Genomic DNA, 21,606 nt, shown 5'->3' on the forward strand with positions numbered 1-21,606 from the left:
ATATACAGACACACACACACACACACACACAGATATACGGACACACACACACACACACACACACACACACACACACACACACACACACACACACACACACACACACACATAGACGCCACTGTCGCTGCCAGCCGGTGGTGAGCTGAGCCAGCAGGACGGTGTGGTCCCTCCCTCCCTCCCTCCCTCTCTCGGGTGCTTTCTGTCTCCATGTTCCTGCCCCCAGGGCTCTGTGACTGGGTCAGCGGGAACTCCCTGGGGAGGGAACTCTGACCTCTACACTCCCTGAGCCGGAGCTCCAGTGTAAAACTGATGACTCGCGCCTTCAGAGCACACTGTCTCAGCACTTCTTTTCTTCCTCTCTGCAACGATGACAGGTGCAATCTGATACTTTGTCACGGAAGAGAGGCACAACTCACAAGCCCCTCCCACAAGCCTAAAGGAAACAAGCCTGTGGAAGAGGTGTGCCCCCCGGGACTTCCTTACAGCACGGAGGCATTCCGCTGCCCGACTGAAGCACCGCTACGAGCCAGTGCGGTTTAAGGCCTGACTGAAGCACCTTTCGACTCACCGCTACCCTCCGTCAATCACCTGACAGTCAGAAACTGGCCTCTCCTCAAGTCAAACCCACCACTGGGTGGCCCACATTACAGCCAGACCAGGTGCAGTCGCAGCTACGACATTACTGACTCTGAAAATATCTGTCCCTGTGGTGGAGGGTTATCGCAGTGGTCAGGACAGTGAAGCCACCAGCCACCTGCCACTGCAGGCTGAAAACCCACCTTTCCACACTGCCTGTGGGCTCCCTAGAGCAGCTGTTACAGCAGTTAAGCCTTGCCCTCTTGAATATTACAACGGAGGTCTGGTGTTTCACTCTGATACTAGTTGTTAAATGTTTTAATTATTTTATCAGTCTTATATTCATGATGGCAGCACTTCCGTATCCAGTGCAGCACTGTGACAGATAACATCTGATGTTTCCTGCATCTACTGCTGTTTGTGTGCTTATGTACCACTGCTTCCAGTGAGCTGCCGTAGAAAAAAGTGTCTGCTAGATAACGAAAGGGAAAAGCACTGAGTAATCAAACTGAAATGATGATGATGATGATGATGATGGTGATGGTATAAACCAGTAAAAGCATGCAGACTGAGACGGGACACACACACAGCCATGAACAGGCAGGACTGACAGTAACTCTGTGTGGTGTCTGCTGCCAGACCGAGGCTCACCTTCTTGTGCCTCTTGGCCATCCACTTGTCCCAGCTGTTGAGCATCTCCAGCCATTTGCCCTCCCTCTGCCTCAGCACCTCTGGAGGGACGTCCTGCGCTCTGCGGGGGGGGGGGGGGGGGGGGGGGAAGGAAGAGGGAGCTGTTAATACCTCTGGCCACAGCTGCAGACTGACTTCTGTCAATCACCACAGGAGTGGCCGTTTTTTTAGCCACACTTACATCATCATTCCCCCACACACAGCCACACCCCTCGGCCTATCGAAGCACCAGCTAAACCAGGGAAAGTGTGAACATGTGACAGAGCGGAACATGCACAGGCTGCCTTTCCACGTGGCTTTCAGAAACACACCAGAATCTGAAACTGACTGTGTGCTGTGTGAAAGTGCACGTGTGGCTTTACGCCGCAGTAACTGAAGAGGTGTGTGTGTGTGTGTGTGTGTACGCTGCAGAAACTTATGAATGAAGTGTGTGGGTGTTCACAGCAGTGTACGGTGCAACAGTACTTGCTGGTGCTCAGTAGCGTCTGTGAGGAATGATCATCTTTATCACAAACAGCAGAGAGGCGGAGCACGGCCTCACCCCGGGTCGGTCCCAGTCAAATGGGGCCTCTCTGCTTTGCAGATGCCCTTATCTAGAAGGTCGACATTTATACAGAAGTTATATTATAAAGAAGTTTATATTTTTACAGCTGTATATTTGCAGAAGCCATACGGGTTTAATATGCACAGCAGTACCCTGGGGCTCAAACTAACAGCCTTCAGTTTACAAGCCACTTTAAAACACTGCCAACCCAGATACGCATACATGCATGCACACGCGCGCGCACACACACGCACACGCACACGCACACGCACACGCACACGCACACGCACACGCACACACAGATATACGGGCATGTGGTCACATGAACACATACACACTCACAGACATTGGAGTCAGCCTTTTACAGGGTCATAGAAAATGTTAACATGTTCAAAAGTGCAACAGGAGGCATAGTTGGCCATGTGGCTGGGTTTGGCTGGACTGTATGCAATACTGCTCTTTACTTTGATTTTTATTTTTAAAACAACTGTCACACACACACGCACACACCCAAGAACACGTGCACGCACACATACACACCCAAGCGCACGTGCACGCGCGCGCACACACGGCGCAGGACGTAGCGGAGAGGAAAGAAACAGACAGCGTGGGCGTTGTTTCTGGCAAACACAAACGCGAAGCGATCCTTACGACCGCACGCCTGCTGTGCTCCGCAAACCGAGCAGCACAAAGGCCTGGGGAGAGCCGGCGGCCGGAGCGAGAGGAGGGGAGAGGGACACCGCGGCGGAAACGGCCCGCTAACGTGACCAGCATGCTGGAGACGGAGCGAGGGGGACAGCGCAGCCCCCCGCCCCAGGGCTGCCGGATTAGTGGGCCCCGACTTGGGGCGAAGCCTTTAAGTCATGTGATCTGAATCCCCCCCCCCCACTCTCACACTTCCCCTTTCTCACTGCAGCAGCCCCCTCCCCGCGGGGAAGCGTCGAGGCCTCTGCTCTGTCTCCGATTGGTGCTCAGTCAACCACCACGTCTCGAAATATTCAGCACGTCGTGTTTAACAGGGGGAAATGACACCTAAGAGATAAGAGACCCAGTGCCGAGGCACAGGGCAGGAGCAGGGCGACGATACGATGGCGAATGCAGAACAAGCCGCACAGCCACGCTACACCCAGCGAGGCTTTACAGAACTTCCACACACAAAAACCTCCTCGTGTCAGCACAAATGATCTCATCAAAAGAGGGAAAAACAGAAAATTCCCCCTGGGAACTTCCCTCCCACAGCAAGCTTTATTATATTTTAATTCCAGTTTTACTTTCAGAGGCAGGCAGAAGAAAGGGTCTTTCATCACACAAAATTATTAGGAAAATGAAACTGTATCTTCTGTGTAGCTTGGTGTTATTTTATGAATATCCATGTCTGTCCGCTTATTACTGTTATCATTAAAAAAAACAAACATTGTATTCCAGTTCCAAATATTAAATATATTGGTGAATGGACACTACAAGTAATAACTTGGACTGTAATTAGCATACGTCATCTTAAGGATGCCAAACCAAAAAAGGTATTCTACACCACAGGTATGCCACTGCTCATGGGTAACCAGAGGAGGAACTGCAGTCAAAACAAATACAAAAACAGGCTATGACTACAGGAGGATTTTGTGCGTATCACCTGCACAATTAAAGTCTTTGTGGCTGGCTGCAGATTGTATTTATAACGTGACACACTGGTGCAGAGACATGTTTGTTCCTCTTTACTGCAACCCTGTTTTGAAGTGCCAGCATATTAGGGTCATCTCACTGCAACGCCCACTGCACTGGCTCAGAAGCACTGAGGCGGGACACACTCCGATACACACAGCCAGCAGCTTTTTTTTGCACTACGAGTCACAGAGCACACAGTGGAGCGGTTACTCATTAGCAGGACAGGTGCTACTCTGCTAACATGATCCAGGCAGCCCCCAGGTATCTGACAAATCAAAGACTGCCTGACAGTGGTAAGACAGGTGAACCCTGGCCGACCTACACACCCCAATCCCCGGCAGAATGAAGCTGACTTGTTCTGTTGCTGTGGGATAGCAGACGTTGTCAGAAAATGTCAGGGCTGGTTTCAGAAGCTCAGCTCAGTCTGCACTGGCAGTGAACAGCCTCACCGATGGAGCCACGTGGGGGTGAGGATCTCGTGTCTTTATGAGAGACCTACGCTCTAAGTGCTGTTCCCCAGCTTTCACTTCACATGCGGGCTAGGCCCTGGTTAGCGTGGAACAATGCTATCACCGCTAACACAGCGGCCAGAGTTGTGTGCGTGCTTGCAGACAGACATAAGCACGTACACACAAACACAAACACAAACACACACACACACACACACACACACACACACACACACACACACACAGGCCAGTGCTATATATACACAGAGCTGGTCAACAGAGATGCAATGAGCTAAACAGACAAACGAATAAGCTGCTGCTAATCCCGCAGCAGGAGGGGACTGTCACAGACAGAGAGTGGCACATGGGCTTACTGTAAAAGGAAAATTAATACGGCTGCAGCTACCTAATTGCACCATAAACCTCGGCCAGATTACTGCAGGTAAAGAGGCTGCAGGCTCTACAGGGGGAGAGGAACACAGACAGACACAGAGTGATGCTGGGGGAGAGGAACACAGACAGACACAGAGTGATGCAGGAGGAGAGGAACACAGACAGACACAGAGTGATGCTGGGGGAGAGGAACACAGACAGACACAGAGTGATGCTGGGGGAGAGGAACACAGACAGACACAGAGTGATGCTGGGGGAGAGGAACACAGACAGAGTGATGCTGGGGGAGAGGAACACAGACAGACACAGAGTGATGCTGGAGGAGAGGAACACAGACAGACACAGAGTGATGCTGGGGGAGAGGAACACAGACAGAGTGATGCTGGGGGAGAGGAACTGGGGAGTTGTCTCATCTAGTGTGTAGGAACTTTGATGTGGAACCAGAAGGCCGCAGGTTCACTGGCATTGTATCCTTGAGTAAGATGCAGAACTCAACCTAATCTGCTTTAATAACTATCCTGCTGTATGAAGGGCTAATATGGAAACTATGCCAGTCGCCCTGGATAAGAGAGCGTGCTAAGCAAGTACATAAGGAAAGTCTCTGCTAGGGGAAAGAGGAGGAAGTATGCAGGACAGTCAAACAGGAAAGGGTTCACTGAGCAGAATATCCGCCTGCTCTACACACACACACACACACACACACACACACACACACACACACACACGGACACGTACACACATTCTTTCACATGCATACACACATATACGCATAAATACACACACACACAAAACACACTCTCTCACACTCTCACTCTCTCTCCCTCTCTCTCTCCCCCCTCTCCCCCCCCTCTCTCTCTCTCTCTTTCTCTCCCTCTCTCTCCCCCCTCCTCCCCCCCCTCTCTCTCTCCCCCCCCCCGCCCCCCTCTCCCCCCCCCCCCCCCCCCCCCCCCCCCCCCCCCCCGCCCCCCCCCCGCCGCCCACGCCCCCCCCCCCCCCCCCCCCCCCCCCCGCCCCCCCCCCCCCCCCCCCCCCCCCCCTCTCTCTCTCTTTCTTTCTCTCTCTCTCTTTCTCTCTCTCATCAAACCGCCTCCCACCGTGTATTTGCCCAGGCCAGCAGCTCTTCCTATTGTCCTACAGCTCTGGCTAAACCTCCCCTCTCACCGCTGGCTTTTCACGTTTAAACTTCCTCAGCCGAAAGGGAGGGAGCGACAGGGAGCCCCTGCGGATTGGGACATTCCCCCATCGCAGGCCAGGTTTGTCTCTGTTCACAGCACTCCGGCTGCTCTGTCTTCTGGCCAGACTCCCTGATCTCTGCTTCCAAAAGCCTGAGAGGGCCATGCAAAGAGCAGCCAATCTATCCCCATGCTTGCAGCATGACGTGACCGCTTCCCTAATCACAGAAACCTGCAGAGCGCTGCTTACAAGCACGCTTAGCCCAGCCTCTGCAAAGGGACCACCAGCACAGGACGGCTGAGGGGTACAGCTGTGTAAACGTAGCTTGGGATTCCTGCAGCATGTGATGGAGACCACAAGTAAGCATTACCCTGGAGACTGGGCCTGGATAATGTGAACTTGGTTAGGACCATTCTAAAGTACCATCAACCAGCAGAAACAGGCTACGCTAATATAGCACTATCCAGCAGAGACACCCTGGGGGAGAGAAACAGAAACCAATTCAGCTCCTGCAGCGTCAGAAGGACAGCACAGATACAAAATGGCAACTGTCAGCAATGAGAACAGCATGCAAACAAGCAGTTATCAAACCCATAATCCCACAGTGAGCAATCGCCGCCTAATTACACAGAACGTCTCGTCTTGCCTTTATTCCCAGGGAAAATGAGGGGGCGGAGGCGAATGACACCATACCCTCTCACACATTAACCAGTGAAATCCACTGCTTCACTCGGACATGGAAGCCTCTCACAGATCTATGGGACTCGCAACTGAAATTAGCAATGGCTAACCAATGAGGCACAGAGCCCGTATTTTGTTAAAAATAAAGGGGCGGTTTCTCTGACATTAGAGAAAGGGAAATGGGGAGAGGGCCTCTGCATGGAGCTCGGCCGGACCTTCCCCATCGCCGAGGTCGCTGCGCTCTGTGTGCGATCCGGCTCCGTCCTGTCATTACAGAGCCGCAGCCTTGTAATTACAGGAGAGGAGACCGGTGTTCAGGGAGGCGCGGCTGAGGGCAAACAGGAAATCAGCTCCCAGACGTAAATAAAGCTGCACGTCTCTCCCGACCTGGTGCCAGTGCCCTCTCTCAGCTGCAGACTTGCACGTGGTGAAGAGGTTAAGGAACTGTGCACCAGTGTGTAGCAGTGGTAAAGAGCAGGGCCCGTAACTGAAAGGTTGCTGGTTTGATTCCTCGCTGGGGCACTGCTGCTGTACCCTTTGGCAAGGTACTTAGCCCACAATTGCCTCAGTAAATATACAAGTAAATAAATGGATAAGTATGTAACCTATGTGAATCACTCTGGATAAGAGCATCCGCTAAATGTCAATGAGGTAATGTTACAGGTCTGAATCTCTGACAGGTGGACAGGTGTTGCTGTCATACCAATCCACAGGACACTTGAAATGGAGGTAAACACAGAGGTAAAATGGAAAGTAGGAAACTTGTCCTGAATACTGATGTAATGTGAGTGAATGAATAATAAAAACAACAGGAATATTAGTCTTCTACTCGTTCATCACAGTAAGAACACGCCTTACCAAACCATTATTTCGTTGGGCATTCAGTCAGCTTCACAGCTTCCGTCACAGATAGCGACAGACGTTTTTCCTAAGTTCTGTGTTACTGACGGACAGTGTGCTGCAGTGCAGGCCTGCGTTGCCGTGGTTTCCTTGTCCCTCTGTACCCCCGTAGCGTCCGTCACAGTGCCTTGTTCTGAGATGCCACGGCGCCTGCCAGGCCTCCAGCGCAAGGCCAGCCAAGAAACTCAAAACAGGAAGCTCCAGGAGCCTGGCAGAGCTCGCGCTCAGTCTTTCCTCTCTTCCCACTGCCCAGCAATGGGGACAGAGGCAGCCAAGACCTGTGGAGCCATCACTGTGATAGGCCGAGAGCCACAAACACGCTTTCTGATTGGCTGAGTGCCACAGACCTGTGAGGCTAACTACGGTGGACCCCGTCTTCTTGCCAGAGGAATCCTACTGTTGAGAAAGAGACTTTCTCTTCGACAAATCTCACTATTCAGCTCAGAAACACTAGAACCACTTAAAAACCTGAAAGGCTTCCAAGTGCAGCGTAGAATGGGCAAGTTACCACCAACACATCCCACAAAAGGACAGAGATCTTTATGAATCAGAGTCTCTGGACTCAGATCAGGCTATGAGCCAACACAGCAGAAGTTTAGTACAGGTTTTCACCCCTCTGCTAATGCAATTTTTACATGGCCGTGACATTTAAACTGTGTGGCTGCCCCCACCCTCACCCTCCCAGTGGCACAGAGAGGAACAGAGGCCCATTATCGGCTACATTCAAAAGGGCGAAAACATATCCTCTGGGAGGCTTCTCGCGGTACCTCCCAACACCCCCAGCGAGAACAGCGACACTGGACCTCAGAGTCTTCATTCCTACTGAAAGGACCACTTGTTTGGGACAGTTCTCAGAGCCACAGCCATGGAACAGATAGTGACACTTAAAAAAAAAAAAAAAACCCAGAGGTCTCGCACAGTCTGGAGTGAAAAGCGCAGTATTGTACTTCAGCCAGTATTTCACCCAAACAGCTCCACTAATCACATCAGTGACCACAAAGACTCGACTTGAGGAAGGAGAGGAATGCAGAGGCTGAAAAGACCCCCAAAAAATATTGAAATGAAAAAAAAACACAAGCAGAATAATAGCCGCGACAAAATAAAAGTGCATTCCAACGGTTTCAGTCTCTGCCAGACTCTTGTTGCATCCTGTTTGCGGGATGAAGTCGGGGTAGCCGGAGGAGACAGGATTCTGCCCCAGTGACCCCCTCTGACCCGTGGCCACTCCAACCCAGTATCCCGAGAAGCTCAGGATCACTCCACCCATAATCCATTGCTTCAGAGCCTCAGCTGCATGCCAAAATGTTTCCGCCCTGCCGTGGCGCCTATGCACTGGCACAGTGAGACAGGACCCAGTTTGTGAACGCCTACACGCTCAGGGTAGGCTTCACATTGCAGTGTGTTTGCCCCCCCCCCCAACCTGGAAGCTTGTGAACAGGCCGGTGCACATTGGCGGGGGGTGGGGGTGGGGGTCCCGGACAGGCACAGCCAATGAGGAACGTCCCAAAACCTCAACCAGCAACATCCTCTTCCTCTCACACAAGCGCTGCTGGCCCAACACTCAGCTGAATACCTCTGGGAAAAAGTTCACCTTCCTGTCAGATTCTATCATCACCCACTGATTAAACTGATTGAATAGAAAGGCCAGTGTGCACCACAGAAATCCAACACACACACACACACACACACACACACACACACACACACACACGGTTCAGGCAGTGAACCTGAGTGCTTGGATAGAGTCCCAAAGTCCCACTGCCCCTGTGCTGTTAATAAGCAGCGCCTGCTGCAGCAAAGCTTACATTACATGTCACAGTTCATGTCCAATTCGCGTTTCCTCATGTAGGCTTTCTGCTGGCCCAGGTGCCGTATGACATCATTAATGGACACACACAGAGCATGACCACTCCCAGAATTCCCCTTTCAATGCACACACCCCCCTCAGCTGTGGCCACGCCCACTCCCTCGTTCTCACACACATCCCTGACTACACCTGACACAAGCACCCCATTCTACTAAAGAAAGGAAGAAACCACAGGTGGACAGAAAGGGAAGAGGAAGCTGCACGGAGGAGCAGAGGGATAGCACAGTGCATTCTGGGAAAAACACGGGAACAAAAACCTGAACCACACACAGGCCAACAGGTTATACAATCTGACAGCTGATTCCCTAGTGCATTTAGCAGGCTGGTTCAACTGGACAGATAGAGCTGAACACCTGAAAGCACCCCCGGGACACCAAACACTGAGTGTTATAAATAGAGAACAGCTCAGTCAACCTTGAGGAAACAGAGAATGCAGGTTAGCCCCAAGCGCTAACTGCACACTCAGCAAACCAATGACCCGCCACTTACAGAGGCTGTACAACTGACGTGCAACAACCACGGCCTACTTTTCTGTGTGACTCCCCTCCCCTTCCCTTGTGTTGCACATCTCCTGAGGAGTCGCACAATACCTGTGGCACAACAGGTTGATTTCAAGGGGCGTGGTTTTTTTTTTTTTTTTTTTTTTAATGATGGAAAAAAAACTAAGAGGAGGTAGGAGACGAAGTAACGCAATATCAAATTTCGCAAAATCAGAAAATGACGAAACGTTTCACGGCCCCGAGAACGTATCACAGAATCAAATTACGTTGTGATTTAGACTAAAACTGGCTAGAATGTAACACATTCCCCCCCCAAAAAAAAATCTTGCCAGTGGAATTTTGACCTGATGCACTCATTTTGTACTCACATTGATCAATACTCATTCCTGTGAACAACTGTGACGTTTAGCCTCTGTACTGCATGTACTTCTTATTGTACATGTGTCCACATAAGCTTGAAAAATGTGGCTGTTATTTATTTTAGCTACATTTCCAGGTTTCAACACCAACAGAGAATAATATACTTAGAAGACTGATTATTACGGCAGCAAACATGGACCTTTCAAAGAACAATATCCATTTAATTATGGAAGGAGGAATAGTAATCATCTGCAGTGAGTCTGAGGCAAAATTCTCCTGTAAACAGCATGCAATTATCATGCTGTCACCCGCATGAATGGGTGCTCACACGGCTGACAGAATAGTCACCCTGCATTTACTAGAATATGTTCGCCCCTCCAGTACCACCAAGTTCTCACCAACCCACACAACTGTGAGGTAGCTTCACATACGCTAGTGAAGTGACTGTGATTAGAGGGACTTCATACATGGAATGCGCTATCTAGCATTTTGGTGTATCATTAGGTTGCGGAAAAAGAGTGAGAAATTCTTTTTGATTAATGTCCTTTCACACATTGAGTAAACACTTCCTATATGCTACCAGGGAGACCAGGAGAAACAGGACATAGTTTCAGTACTCAACTACAGTTCCTAAAATGAACTGTGTAATTCCTTCAAGCGATCAGCTCACTAATTCTGCCCAAAAATGCGACCACCAAAACCCAAAAAGAATAAGCACTGCTAATCCATGCTTTATGACCAATCTTTTCACACGTCTGGGTGAACAAAATTCTGCCAGGGCACGTTAAGTCCCGAAGCAGACATCTCTTAACCTCAGAGACTTTAATCTAGGCCATTAGTATTCACCTACATACATGTGTGTGTCTTTTAATAATCTCTGAATAGCAAAAACATCAGTCCATTTAAGACTGACAAGATTTTTGAAACAAATAGTAAAATTAAGAGTTCACAGTGACATGGTGTCCTCGAGAGTGTAGAACTCTGGGAGTGTGCTCCATTGTCACGTCTTTTTCCCCAAGTATCTCTAACAAAACTCTCCACCTGTCATGAGAGCTGTGAACTACAGCAATTCCTGCCCACAATCAGACTGACACCGAATTCGTTTGCCAAACCGCCTCTCCCCGTGTGGGCCTGAATTCGAATCGTGTGTGCCACCCGCCAGGGGGCGTGTGCGCTCCCCCCGCCGAGCGTGGATATTGGCCGTGACTCTCCTGCCTGGTGGCCTTCGGCAGAGGAGATATGACAGCAACCACAACAAAAGCAGGCGAGGACAGGAAATCTGATAAGGCCCAATGTTTTCAGCAGTGCCAGTCGTGCCCGGGACCGCAGAGAAGATTTCAGCTGCTCCTCAGGAGAGCAACTTCTTTATCGCGCTCCGCAAGACTGCGCGGCAGAAATAAACAAACGCTCCGCTGACACATGCGGTGGGCCTCCGCCACACAGATCACTCAAGCATTCACCCTGAAGGAGGCAAGGCAAGAGGGACGCACGATCAATGGCACAGGTCCATACACTACAGCAGAGTGGATCTGTTCCAAAATGTTCTAGTGTGCAGACAAAACACACGATAAAAATAAGGAGCAACAACAACCATAAAGGATAAGACTACAATATAATCCCAAAATTGCGCTGGCGTCCTGCTCGCGGAGATTTTAATCCCCAAGTATAATTAATCAAAAGGCCTTTTAAACCCCGTAATCGCTGCAAACAAACATGGAAAGGCTTGCTCTCATCTCAGCGTCTTACTCAATGAATTTCGTCATACCTAACCTACGTAATGAAAAAAAAAACATTGAAATACAATGCAATACAAATATAATACAGTTAGTAAATTTATTGAAATAAAAGTTCACTGTGACAGTACCACGCACAGTGAAGCTGTGGAACAACGGGTCAAATCAGACGACAACGCACACCAGCGGCAACCTGACATATTACCGGGGTCCGAATACCTGGAGGTCGCGACACCGTTGCATCCTTGAATACAATGCTAAACTTGAATTGTTTCAGCATATCCAGCATTGCAAACTTTAGCTTTGTAGAGCTATTTAACGCCGGAGCCTGGTATCCTAAGCAGACGAACCTCCACCACATTGGCATGCCGCCGGCCCACAAAGGAGGCCGATTTAAATGGTCTGATCACTAATGGAAGTACTTACGATTCGCCAGAGTATTTCTGCGCCCCTCCGATAAATCCATACTTGTCCGCTTGCCTCTCGGTGTTGGCGAAGCCGTTGATCTCGGAGTCGGATCCGAGGGAGCTGTTATCCGGGTCGGCCAGGCTCTCCCTGGTGCCTCGCAAGCTCCTGGACTCGGCCGACTGTAGCCCGTTTCCCTGTATCCGAGCCATCGCACCTGGCTAACTAGCTATCACCAGTCCAAACCAAAATATTTTTAAAACAGACTGCTGGCTCAGTGATCAACAGAGTGAACAATTCCAGTTACCTAGCGAGACACCGTAGCTACGAATATTTGCGACGAACCCTTCAGAAAGCTTCGTTAAATCGGTTTGTGGCGTTTCCTCAAAGTTTCAGTCTCCTAGTCCCTGCATAGTTACTAAAGCTAAAGATGACAACCGCAATGACAGCCTGCTAACCGGGCAGCTAACGTTAGCTGCTTGGATGAAAATGTAACAGCATAACGTTAGCAGAGATTTCAGTGAGTTAACTATTAACTGTTAATTAGCCCGCGACGTCGTATAGCTAACTCAAATGATTCGCTAATCCACCTAAAAAAGTTGGGCTCATACCTCAACTGTCACAAGTTACTCCCCCGACCAGAGCTGGCTAACGTTAGCTAGCTAACCAGTGGCGACGCGCCCCGCTCTGTCCCAATAAAGTTTATTTGAATTTAATGTAACGCTGGCTAACTCGTTAGCAGGTTATCTCCGAGGCTCGTAAAGTGACAATGAACATCCAATATGCAATAAGGTCGTACAGCGAGCTAACTACTTGTGGCCTTGGACTAGACAGAAGTTGCCTAAACGTTCCCCTTAACAAACTTTTCTTTAATGCGTCCAGGCCAAAATTATTCTGCAAAGGCCGTTGTTGTTGGTGTTCAGACGCATATCCCGGTTATGATCAGATTATCTGAACTAGGTAGCTAGGTTGCTAACGAGCCTTTAATACACGGCAACAATATTCCGCAGCGTTTAACCAAAATGTCGTGCTAAGTATTAGCCGTACAACTTAACACGCCGGGCGTTTTAAAAAGTTATACTAATAAAGTTGCAGGCGAGCTATGTTTTTTAAACTTCACAGGTAACGTCAGCTAACAAAGTATTTGCAAACTAGCTAGCCTAGCTAACACTGTTCCTGCCAGGTCATTTAACTAGCTGGCTAGCTAAGGTTAGCTACTGAACACTCAAGGATACAGTCTAACGTTAGCCAGTTAATGTCATTTAGCCTGGCGGATATATTCCTCTCTTGTCCTCACCATACCCAGAATGTGCTCTGCCTGGGATCTGTCACCTCACGGCTTGTTTTATTTTATTTGTCGTTGTTTTCTGGAGCTTCAACGCGGATTTATTTTGTTTACGGCTGCTAATGCTACATTTTCCATAAGCCATTTGGCTCCAGCGGCTTTGGGAGGTGTACATGCGCATGCGCAGTAGAGCAGCCTGTCATCGCTCTGGTGAGCATGCAAGATCCGCCCGGGGTAGCTCAACACTCTGCATTTCGACGGAGAGACGATTCACTCGCAATACATCTCTCGAATAGTTAGCACCGTGTTGGATTGGACTACAACTATAATTTTCTAGCAAGAACGCAAGAAGTCATTTATCCATGCGTATTCCTCTTCTACAATTTGTTGTTTACTTGTGACCTCATTATTAACATATTATGTGAATGTAGTAGATTTTCAGACGAAATTAAATCTTAGAAACACTGCCATATAAACACTGTCAATAAATCTGATAGTGGTTATTGTTGTGGTTATTGAGCTTGTTTTTTAATGTTAGATCGAAGTTTACATTTTATACAGATGAATTGAGTTGAACGGCAGGTTACTGACAGAGAAAGGAAGAGAGGTATTGCCTGGTTAGCACAGGATAGACTCTCATTGTTTAGTTGTTTTGCTAATGCCACAAAACGGCAAAACTATTTATTTCAAATGTAAACAACAACTGCACCCAAATACTCTGAGCTTTTTGCTAAACTTACTTAACATTTTTACACATAAAGATGAAAGTCTCCCTTTCAGTTTCTCAAAATTAAATTCATCTTTTTTTGCAAGTACCTTCAGCCTAATTCAATGTAAGTGTGAATGTTGCCCAACATGTTGCTTCAAGGAGAATATTGTGTAATGTTGCAATTATTTCTGCGGCCTGTTTGCAATATACACTATGTGAGGGGAATATATAACCGTAAGAGGCTAACATTCAGGGAATGGTGGCTTTGGTCAAAGAAGTTACCTTAAAACACAAAATCTTTGATAACAGACACAATACTTTGTAATTCACTGACTATGAAGTTTATAATACACTACCTCGGCCCATCTTGAATGGCATAGTCAAAGAGCTGCTCAATTATTAACTGAAACAAAATGTACCATGCTATTGACACAATGATGTAAACACAAAATAGACACCTACATTTTGATTGGAAGTCACATGAAATCCAACAGTAGGAATGAATCCAAGGCATGAACATTACTGAAAAATAATATTAATCAATATTAGAGTGAAGCCACACAAGAGCCAAACAAGAGTAATCTGAGCCATGATTTATTTACTCATTTTTTGTTTTTAATAGTTTTGTGAGGTTTGCTTAATATTTTTTTCAATATAAAAATCTGACATGATTTACATATTGTGTTTTTTTTAAACATTTCCCCAGGTACGTTTTTTTTTTTATCAACCCCTGCCCAAGTATGTAATTTTGCCACATTTATTCATTTAATCTCTTTTGTTAAGTGATTGTGGAAATAAAGAATAACATACAAATTAGCAAACTGGGCAATACTGATGCCAGAAAAGTTACAGATCCTTTGTACACTTTCACTTTCAAAAACAACAACTCTTGCTGCCATCTAGTGGGCATTTATGGAAGTTCTATATGAACATAAGATTTTGTTTTCAATTAAGAACACTTTTGTTATGTATTTATTTATTTATTTGAACTGGTGATGCTGGGGTGAAGTAAAGTAGCTTCTACAGACTGAGCACATTTGCCACATGAAGGGGGGTAGACAACATTTTGAACAAAGCCAACGAGGAACAGGAGGAGAGGGGTGGAAAGGATCAATCAATGAACCAGTCAATTAACTGACTTTTATCCCAGCATGCGCTGACTCTCCCAGGCCACCGGTGGGCAGCACTGATTGCTCCTGTGCTGGGGGGTCCTGCAAGCCCTCCTTGCTGTGCCTGATCCCATAGCTGAAATACAGCACCAGACCTGCAGAGACACACAGAGGCAGGCAGGGATGTGCACATATACACCTGTACAGCAGACTCACACACACACAATACTGACACACACTGCAAAACAAAAAAACACACACACACACAATCAGTATGGCCAATCGGAATGCTGAGTTAAAACTAGTACTAACTAGTACTGTGTTAATGTCTGTTTAACTGTGCACTGTCTGTTTTTATTTATTTTTACCATGTATGTATGTTTGATTACTTATCTTTCTTATTTCTTGTTCTTTTTCTACTTATGCTGCTGTAACACTGCAAATTTCCCCTCAGTGGGACAAATAAAGAATTATCTTATCTTATCTTAAACTATGTGCTAACGAACCTTCACAGATATTCTACAGGGACCAGACACTCAGCTCCTGTGTTCATTCTGTCGTCTATACGTCCTCATCTTAGAGGTTCCGGTTGGTAAGAGAAGGTTTGGATGCTGTGTGGACTGCTGTACAGGTATGTACACTCTGTTTTACCCCACCACCACCCTTCATAAAGGGTATAAAGGGAATACTCATAAAGAGACAGCAAGTCAGAACACTTATAGCTAACAACAGCTATTCAAGGCAAATCTTTTAATTTCAAAATACATGGAGCAAATGTCTTGTCCACATAAAGAATATCTGTGGAGTCTTTCTCACGCAAGCTCCATTATTGGTGTGGGTTAGGAAAGCACCTATGGCATGTATCACAGGAACAGCCATTATGTAAAGGTCAAGTCATCAAGTGCAAAAGTGTTTCTGGTGTTTTTCACGTTAGGCTCTTACCTATAACCAACCAGATAGCAAATCGGAGAAAGGTGAAAGAGCTGTGATTAAAAATGAGGATGACGTTGGCCAGAATGCTCACTCCAGGGATAATGGGGACCAGAGGCACCTGAGGAAACCAACACGGATCAGGCCCAAGGCCTGTGGAAGGTCATCATGATTATTAAATTTTGTGTAGCACTTTTGTCATTTCAAAAGTGATGTTTTAATCATTAAAGAGGTAGTTTGTAGCTAACAAATTAGCCCAGCAAAAGATATATTTGTTCTCCATTTTACATATTTATACAAAACATTGGTATCGCACAGCACTCATGGGTAGAACTCCAGTGGTGTGGGGAACCAGCAAGAGTATATTGGGTGGTTTGGGATCCATCCTGTGTGACTGAAGGAGGCTGTGGTTGTGGCTCACCTGGAAGTTCTTGAACTGGCCCTGTGGCTCGTGGGCCCAGATGAGTCCCAGGCTGAGAAAGAAGGCCAGGCCAAACACCAGCAGCAGCAGGGCAAAGGCCCACAGCGGCAGCAGCTGCAGGTCGCTCCCGAACACCAGAACAGCACACAGGCACACCGCGCTCACCATCAGTGCCAGCACAGAGTACTTCACCACCCGTCCCGGCCTGCAGTTACCCAGGGAGCGGCCCAGGTAGCGCTCCCAGCCGGCCTTGAGCTTCCCCGGCACCGGCTGCTCCTTCATCTCCACCTCCACCAGCTGCAGGTCGTCAGAGAAGACATACGCCTTCATCTCCCCAGCAGGTGGAGGATTTGGCATGGGGCGGGGCTGGGGGTCGGTGCTGGTGGAGGATGGGAGTGAGGTCCCGGCGCTGGTTCTGTGGGGCTGGAACCGCAGCACAATCACACTGGCTGCCACAAAGGTGTAGGCCAGGAGAGTACCGATGGAGAGGAACTGGACCAGCATTTCCACATCAAAGATCACAGCCAGCAGCACCATGGGACAGCCAAATGAGATGCTGGCTATAACAGGAACCTTGGTGGTCTTGTTGACTCTGGAAAAGATGGAGAAGAGCAGGCCATCGTCTGCCATGGCGTACACGATCCGGGGCAGGGCAAAGACGGTGCTGAGGAGGGTTGTGGTCATAGCTGGCAGGGGAGAGGCGGGTTGTCCTGTTAGCACTGTGGTCACATGATCAAAGGACTCAAAGGATCAAAGTGCCTTAACATCATCTGAGAAACAAATCCTGCCATTGCATTTAATGTGTTTGTTTCTTATTATTGTCTTCATCAGACTGCATATCCCAGCAGCCTGTCATTAAACATGTAAATGCCAGTGCATTTTAAAGGCATGAATCTGCTGGCTTCCATGCAGTCTCCACCATGTCACTAGCACAAACAACGTGTGTGTGAAATTTGAATGTTGAGTGACACGTGTTTCAATTCAAACAAGAAAGCTACAGAATCAAATCTTAAGGGATGCAGATGTGACAGCTATTATATCAAGTGTTCAATTCTGAAATATGTGGAGGAAATTTAAATTTCAATTTAAATGTGAAATGCATTATTATTTATTTGGTTTATCTAGGACAAAGAACTCAAGGCATCTCAAGGAAGTCTGAATTTACGTACTGTAAGTCACCTGCATTGGTATGGGAAGACTGGACTAAGTGATAACTTATTATGTGTGATTCACAGATGGTGTGCTGCATCCTCAGATTCTGCACACCTGTACTGTACTTTTTCTCACATAGATAACATGGCAACCCATCTAAGGTTTTCGTGTTCTTTGGCCACCTGTAATCTAGATACTAAGGTGAGGTACACTCAGTTTAAAAGGCATGTTTGGCTATTTTCTAAAAATACTTTACTGCATTTAAATTGATAAAAAAATATTAGCCTCAATATAAGGCAACTTTTAAAAGTTATATTCTGATGATATAATTTTTAAAAGTGTAAGTTGCTCCACGCTTGCAGGCTGGTAGTGCTAAGTGATGAGAGGTAGAACCATTGATCAAAGCAGCATCCAGTGGATAGATGGAATGGACATTACTTTTTTTTTCCCTGACTAATGAGCTTTAACTTGTGCAGTGAAATGTTAAGCAGGTGTGTGCCAATATGAATCGCCCTTCCGTGGAGAGCTCCGACAAACAGCGAATCACCCACCGCAGAAGGAACCAAAGGCCACAAGGTAGCCAAACCAGCCATAGCCGCGGCGCAGCAGAGCGTCTGAGATGGCGGAGTCGGGCCCTGGGATATTCCAGGCCACTCTGCGGGTGAGCATGGCAGAGAGCAGGATGGAGAGGGTGCCCACCAAGGCCAGGCAGATGATGTTGGCAATGGGCACAGACCTCTGGGGATCCTTCGCTTCCCCGCTGGATGTTGCGATCACGTCGAATCCCACAAAAGTGTAGAAGCACCCGGCTGTGGCAGCTACAATCCCGGATAGCCTCAATGGCAGAACCCCCCCCTCGTCCTGGCTCCGGGCGGCAGGGTCGGCTACCATAAACCCGAAGACGATGACGAAGGTGGTAACGACTACGTTGAGGGATGACAAGATGTTGTTCAGCCAGATGGAGACATGCACCCCCAAGCACACGAAGCAGGTGACCAGCACAAGAACGCCTGCAGCCAGGAAGTCAGGGTAGCTGGCCAGGAAGGGCACGTCCCAGTGGCAGATGTAGGTCTTAGTAAAGTTCTGGATGCTGTTGTTGAACATGGAGTCCATGTAGCTGCTCCAGGACCGAGCCATAGCAGCGCTGGCAGCCATGTACTCAAGGATCATGCCCCAGCCAATTATGAAGGCCCAGATCTCTCCCACAGCCACATAAGTGCACATATAACCTGAGCCAACTCTGGGCACGCGGGCCCCAAACTCAGAGTAGCAGAAGGCAGCCATGAGGGAGGCAATGGCGGCAGTGAGGAAGGAGACCAGTATTGCAGGCCCGGCAGTGTCTCTGGCTATGGTGCCAGCCAGGACGTAGAGCCCAGACCCCACCATTCCCCCCACCCCCAGGAGGGTCAGGTCCAGGATGGACAGGCAGCGCTGCAGTGACGTCTCCATCACGTCTTCCTTTAGACTCTTCCGCCGCTTCAGCTTCTGCCCCAAGCGGAGCAGGGGGGCACAGACCAGGCTGCTGTTCACCATGGTAACGCAGCCAAGCTGGTGATTCAGCTGGAGACACGAGCAGAGTTAGGGGGGGGGGGGGGGCAGTTTGAACATGAAGTTACAAACAGCCCTCACGTTATAATACTTGTATCCATGTGAAGTTCAACAGAAACAAAGATATGATATCCATCTTGGTTGTGCATGAAAGTGAGCAAGCTAGCACCCTGGCTACCCATGTTGCTAACAAAAATATTAATAATACTGCTACTGTAACAATGTAGCCTTGGTCAGCCATAGATTACTGTTAGTACCAGACAGTACTTGACAATAGACAATGATCTACATTTTTAGCCAGCTACCTAGCTGCTGTACCTTAATCGTAACTCAGGCAAAATACTGTATCCATGTCCTTATATGCAGTCACTCATCATTTATGCAGTAACAACCCAAGTTATACAGTAAACACCGAAATAATTGACAAGCAGCATTGTTACCATTCCCCTCTGATACACCACATAACCTGTTATGCATAGTATCAGTCTTAACGGCAAACATATAGTACTGGAATAAAAAAAATACCTCCACAAAAAAGCACTTTCTATGTCCATGAAGGCTAAGTAATTCACATCTTAAGTTTTTATTCCCTATGTACTAATAATAACTCTTGCAAAATTAGGTCTTCCTCTAAAAGTGTTGATATGAAAATGAAGTCAAGTTACAGTTAATACATTGGGCAACATTACTTTTACATAAACTGAAAATGCACTGTTCCAAAGCAAACTTCTCTGGCGTTTCCTAAATGCCTTGTATCTTGTGCCTGTGCTTTTCATCTTGAGCTTACATTCTTCATACTGTATGTCACATTTAAGCCTCTAAAGACACTGAAAGCATTAAAAATGTGTTACATGGTATGAAATGCACAGGTACAGGAGGCAAAAACAGAAGCATAAAAGTTCTGCTTGACACAGGAGCAGACGTTTATCACGACTCGATATTTAATCACCTATTGTGTTCTCAACGCTCGTCAACATATTTGTACCATATGGGCTAGCATAACCTCTACAGTTATACAGTCCATCTGCTTATGTCTTTAATAGGAAATATCTTACCTGTGCTGTTGAGTTGGAGAGGATGAGGACCATGGAAGAGATGACTGTCAGAGGACAGAGAGGAGAAGCTTTGCTGAGGAAACGGTATTGACATCACTCGGCTTTATTTACAAGTCAAAAAGAATGAGCACATTTTGTGCATGATTGTCTTGTGTGTTTTTCGTGGCCATGAAGTTACAGATGGAGCTTCTGTGGAGCTTCTAAAGTGCACTCAGTATGAGAATAAATTACAGCACGAACAGCGCTGTTTCTGTTCAGAATTATATTTTGTTTAGAATTATAATGTAATGAAAGTGAACTAATTGATCTGACCATAAGAATTATTCAAAATGTAATTTTAAATGTATGTTTTAAAAATAATGAATGCAGCATGGATGTCATTTAAATGAATGACAGTGTCCTATTTTAAAATTTAGCTAAAGTTGGACTTTATGGCACATAAGCAAAGCATTGAAAGACATCATTAGGCTATACTCATGTTATTTATTCATGTTATTACTTAAACACGGTATTGAAAACAGTCTTCAAAACAATTTTAAAAATAACTTTTAGCACTTTAATAATAGGTTTTACCTCCATTTTACTTTTGGAAAAATGTTTGAAAGGCTACTGAAAAGACTAAAGATATTTTATAGGTAAATAAGATGATCATACTAAATGTTTAGCTCTTGGTCTACTTTTGAGACTGATTCCTTCAGGAGGTGTGGCCCTTGTATGTAAACTTACACAGCATTGTGGATGAAAAAGCCCTTATGTTGGTGCCCTTGCGTTACACATTGCTGACAGAACTAATTTATTTGCAAATTGTTATGTCCAGCAGGCTGGTAATAAGGAACATTGCAATTTGGCAGTCAAGCAGGTTATGCAAAAGCTTTTCTGGCAATACTCTGGTAAACTTTTCTGGCAGTGTTTGTTTTTCCACTTTGTGTTCTAAATGCCAGTGGCAAAATGACTGTTACTATGGCCTGATACAGAAACCGGCCCAGGAAAGTTATCAGATCAGATACAACCGTTCCTCATGCCAGTGTAACTGCACCTCCTGCCAGGATGCCTGCTTCCACACTTTTGAACACACAGTGTCAGTTGGGTGAAGTCATCAACTGCTGTTCTCTGTTTGAAAATGTTGATATTAGCTAGGACCAGGGGATTTTTGTCTACACCTTTGACAGCTTGAGACATTGGAAATGTACGTCTGACAGTCAGTGTTAGTGTAGAAGCCACCCACATAAAGAATATATTCTCTGCAAATCGGTAAGTAAATGCTTGGAAAAATCGGTCTCTATTATGCAATTTTGTAATTTTATAATGTATAAGTATTGACACACATACCTGCAGCCATGGCTAAATAAATAAATATGCTCAATTTATTTATTATAAATTAATTATTAGCTTCAAAGATTACATATTTTAGGTTTCAAATGTCATACATTTGTGTTTTGATGCAAGTATGTAAGCATGTAGTTT

At 46.9% G+C, this 21,606-nt stretch overlaps 2 protein-coding genes across 2 annotated transcripts in view; both read right to left on the reverse strand.

Moving 5' to 3' along the window:
- LOC118777529 (TBC1 domain family member 10A-like) overlaps nt 1-13,379 on the reverse strand; it is a 26,172-nt gene extending 12,793 nt beyond the window's left edge. Inside the window, exons 1-2 of the mRNA XM_036528556.1 lie at nt 11,955-13,379; nt 1,228-1,327 (exon numbers count right to left, since the gene is read on the reverse strand). Of these exons, the coding sequence (XP_036384449.1) occupies nt 1,228-1,327; nt 11,955-12,145 (291 nt within the window). The 5' untranslated portion in view covers nt 12,146-13,379. The remainder of the gene's footprint in view (nt 1-1,227; nt 1,328-11,954) is intronic.
- Nucleotides 13,380-15,057: 1,678 nt separating this feature from the next.
- LOC118778459 (cationic amino acid transporter 4-like) lies at nt 15,058-19,072 on the reverse strand. Its single transcript, XM_036529991.1, has 4 exons — nt 18,091-19,072; nt 16,388-17,073; nt 15,979-16,087; nt 15,058-15,191 (listed from the first exon to the last, which is right to left on the reverse strand). The coding sequence occupies exons 1-4, from the start codon at nt 19,070-19,072 to the stop codon at nt 15,058-15,060; spliced, it is 1,911 nt and encodes a 636-aa protein (XP_036385884.1).
- Nucleotides 19,073-21,606: the final 2,534 nt, after the last annotated feature.

Source organism: Megalops cyprinoides, chromosome 5 (assembly GCF_013368585.1).
Source record: "Megalops cyprinoides isolate fMegCyp1 chromosome 5, fMegCyp1.pri, whole genome shotgun sequence".
In the NCBI taxonomy this organism is placed as follows: domain Eukaryota; kingdom Metazoa; phylum Chordata; class Actinopteri; order Elopiformes; family Megalopidae; genus Megalops; species Megalops cyprinoides.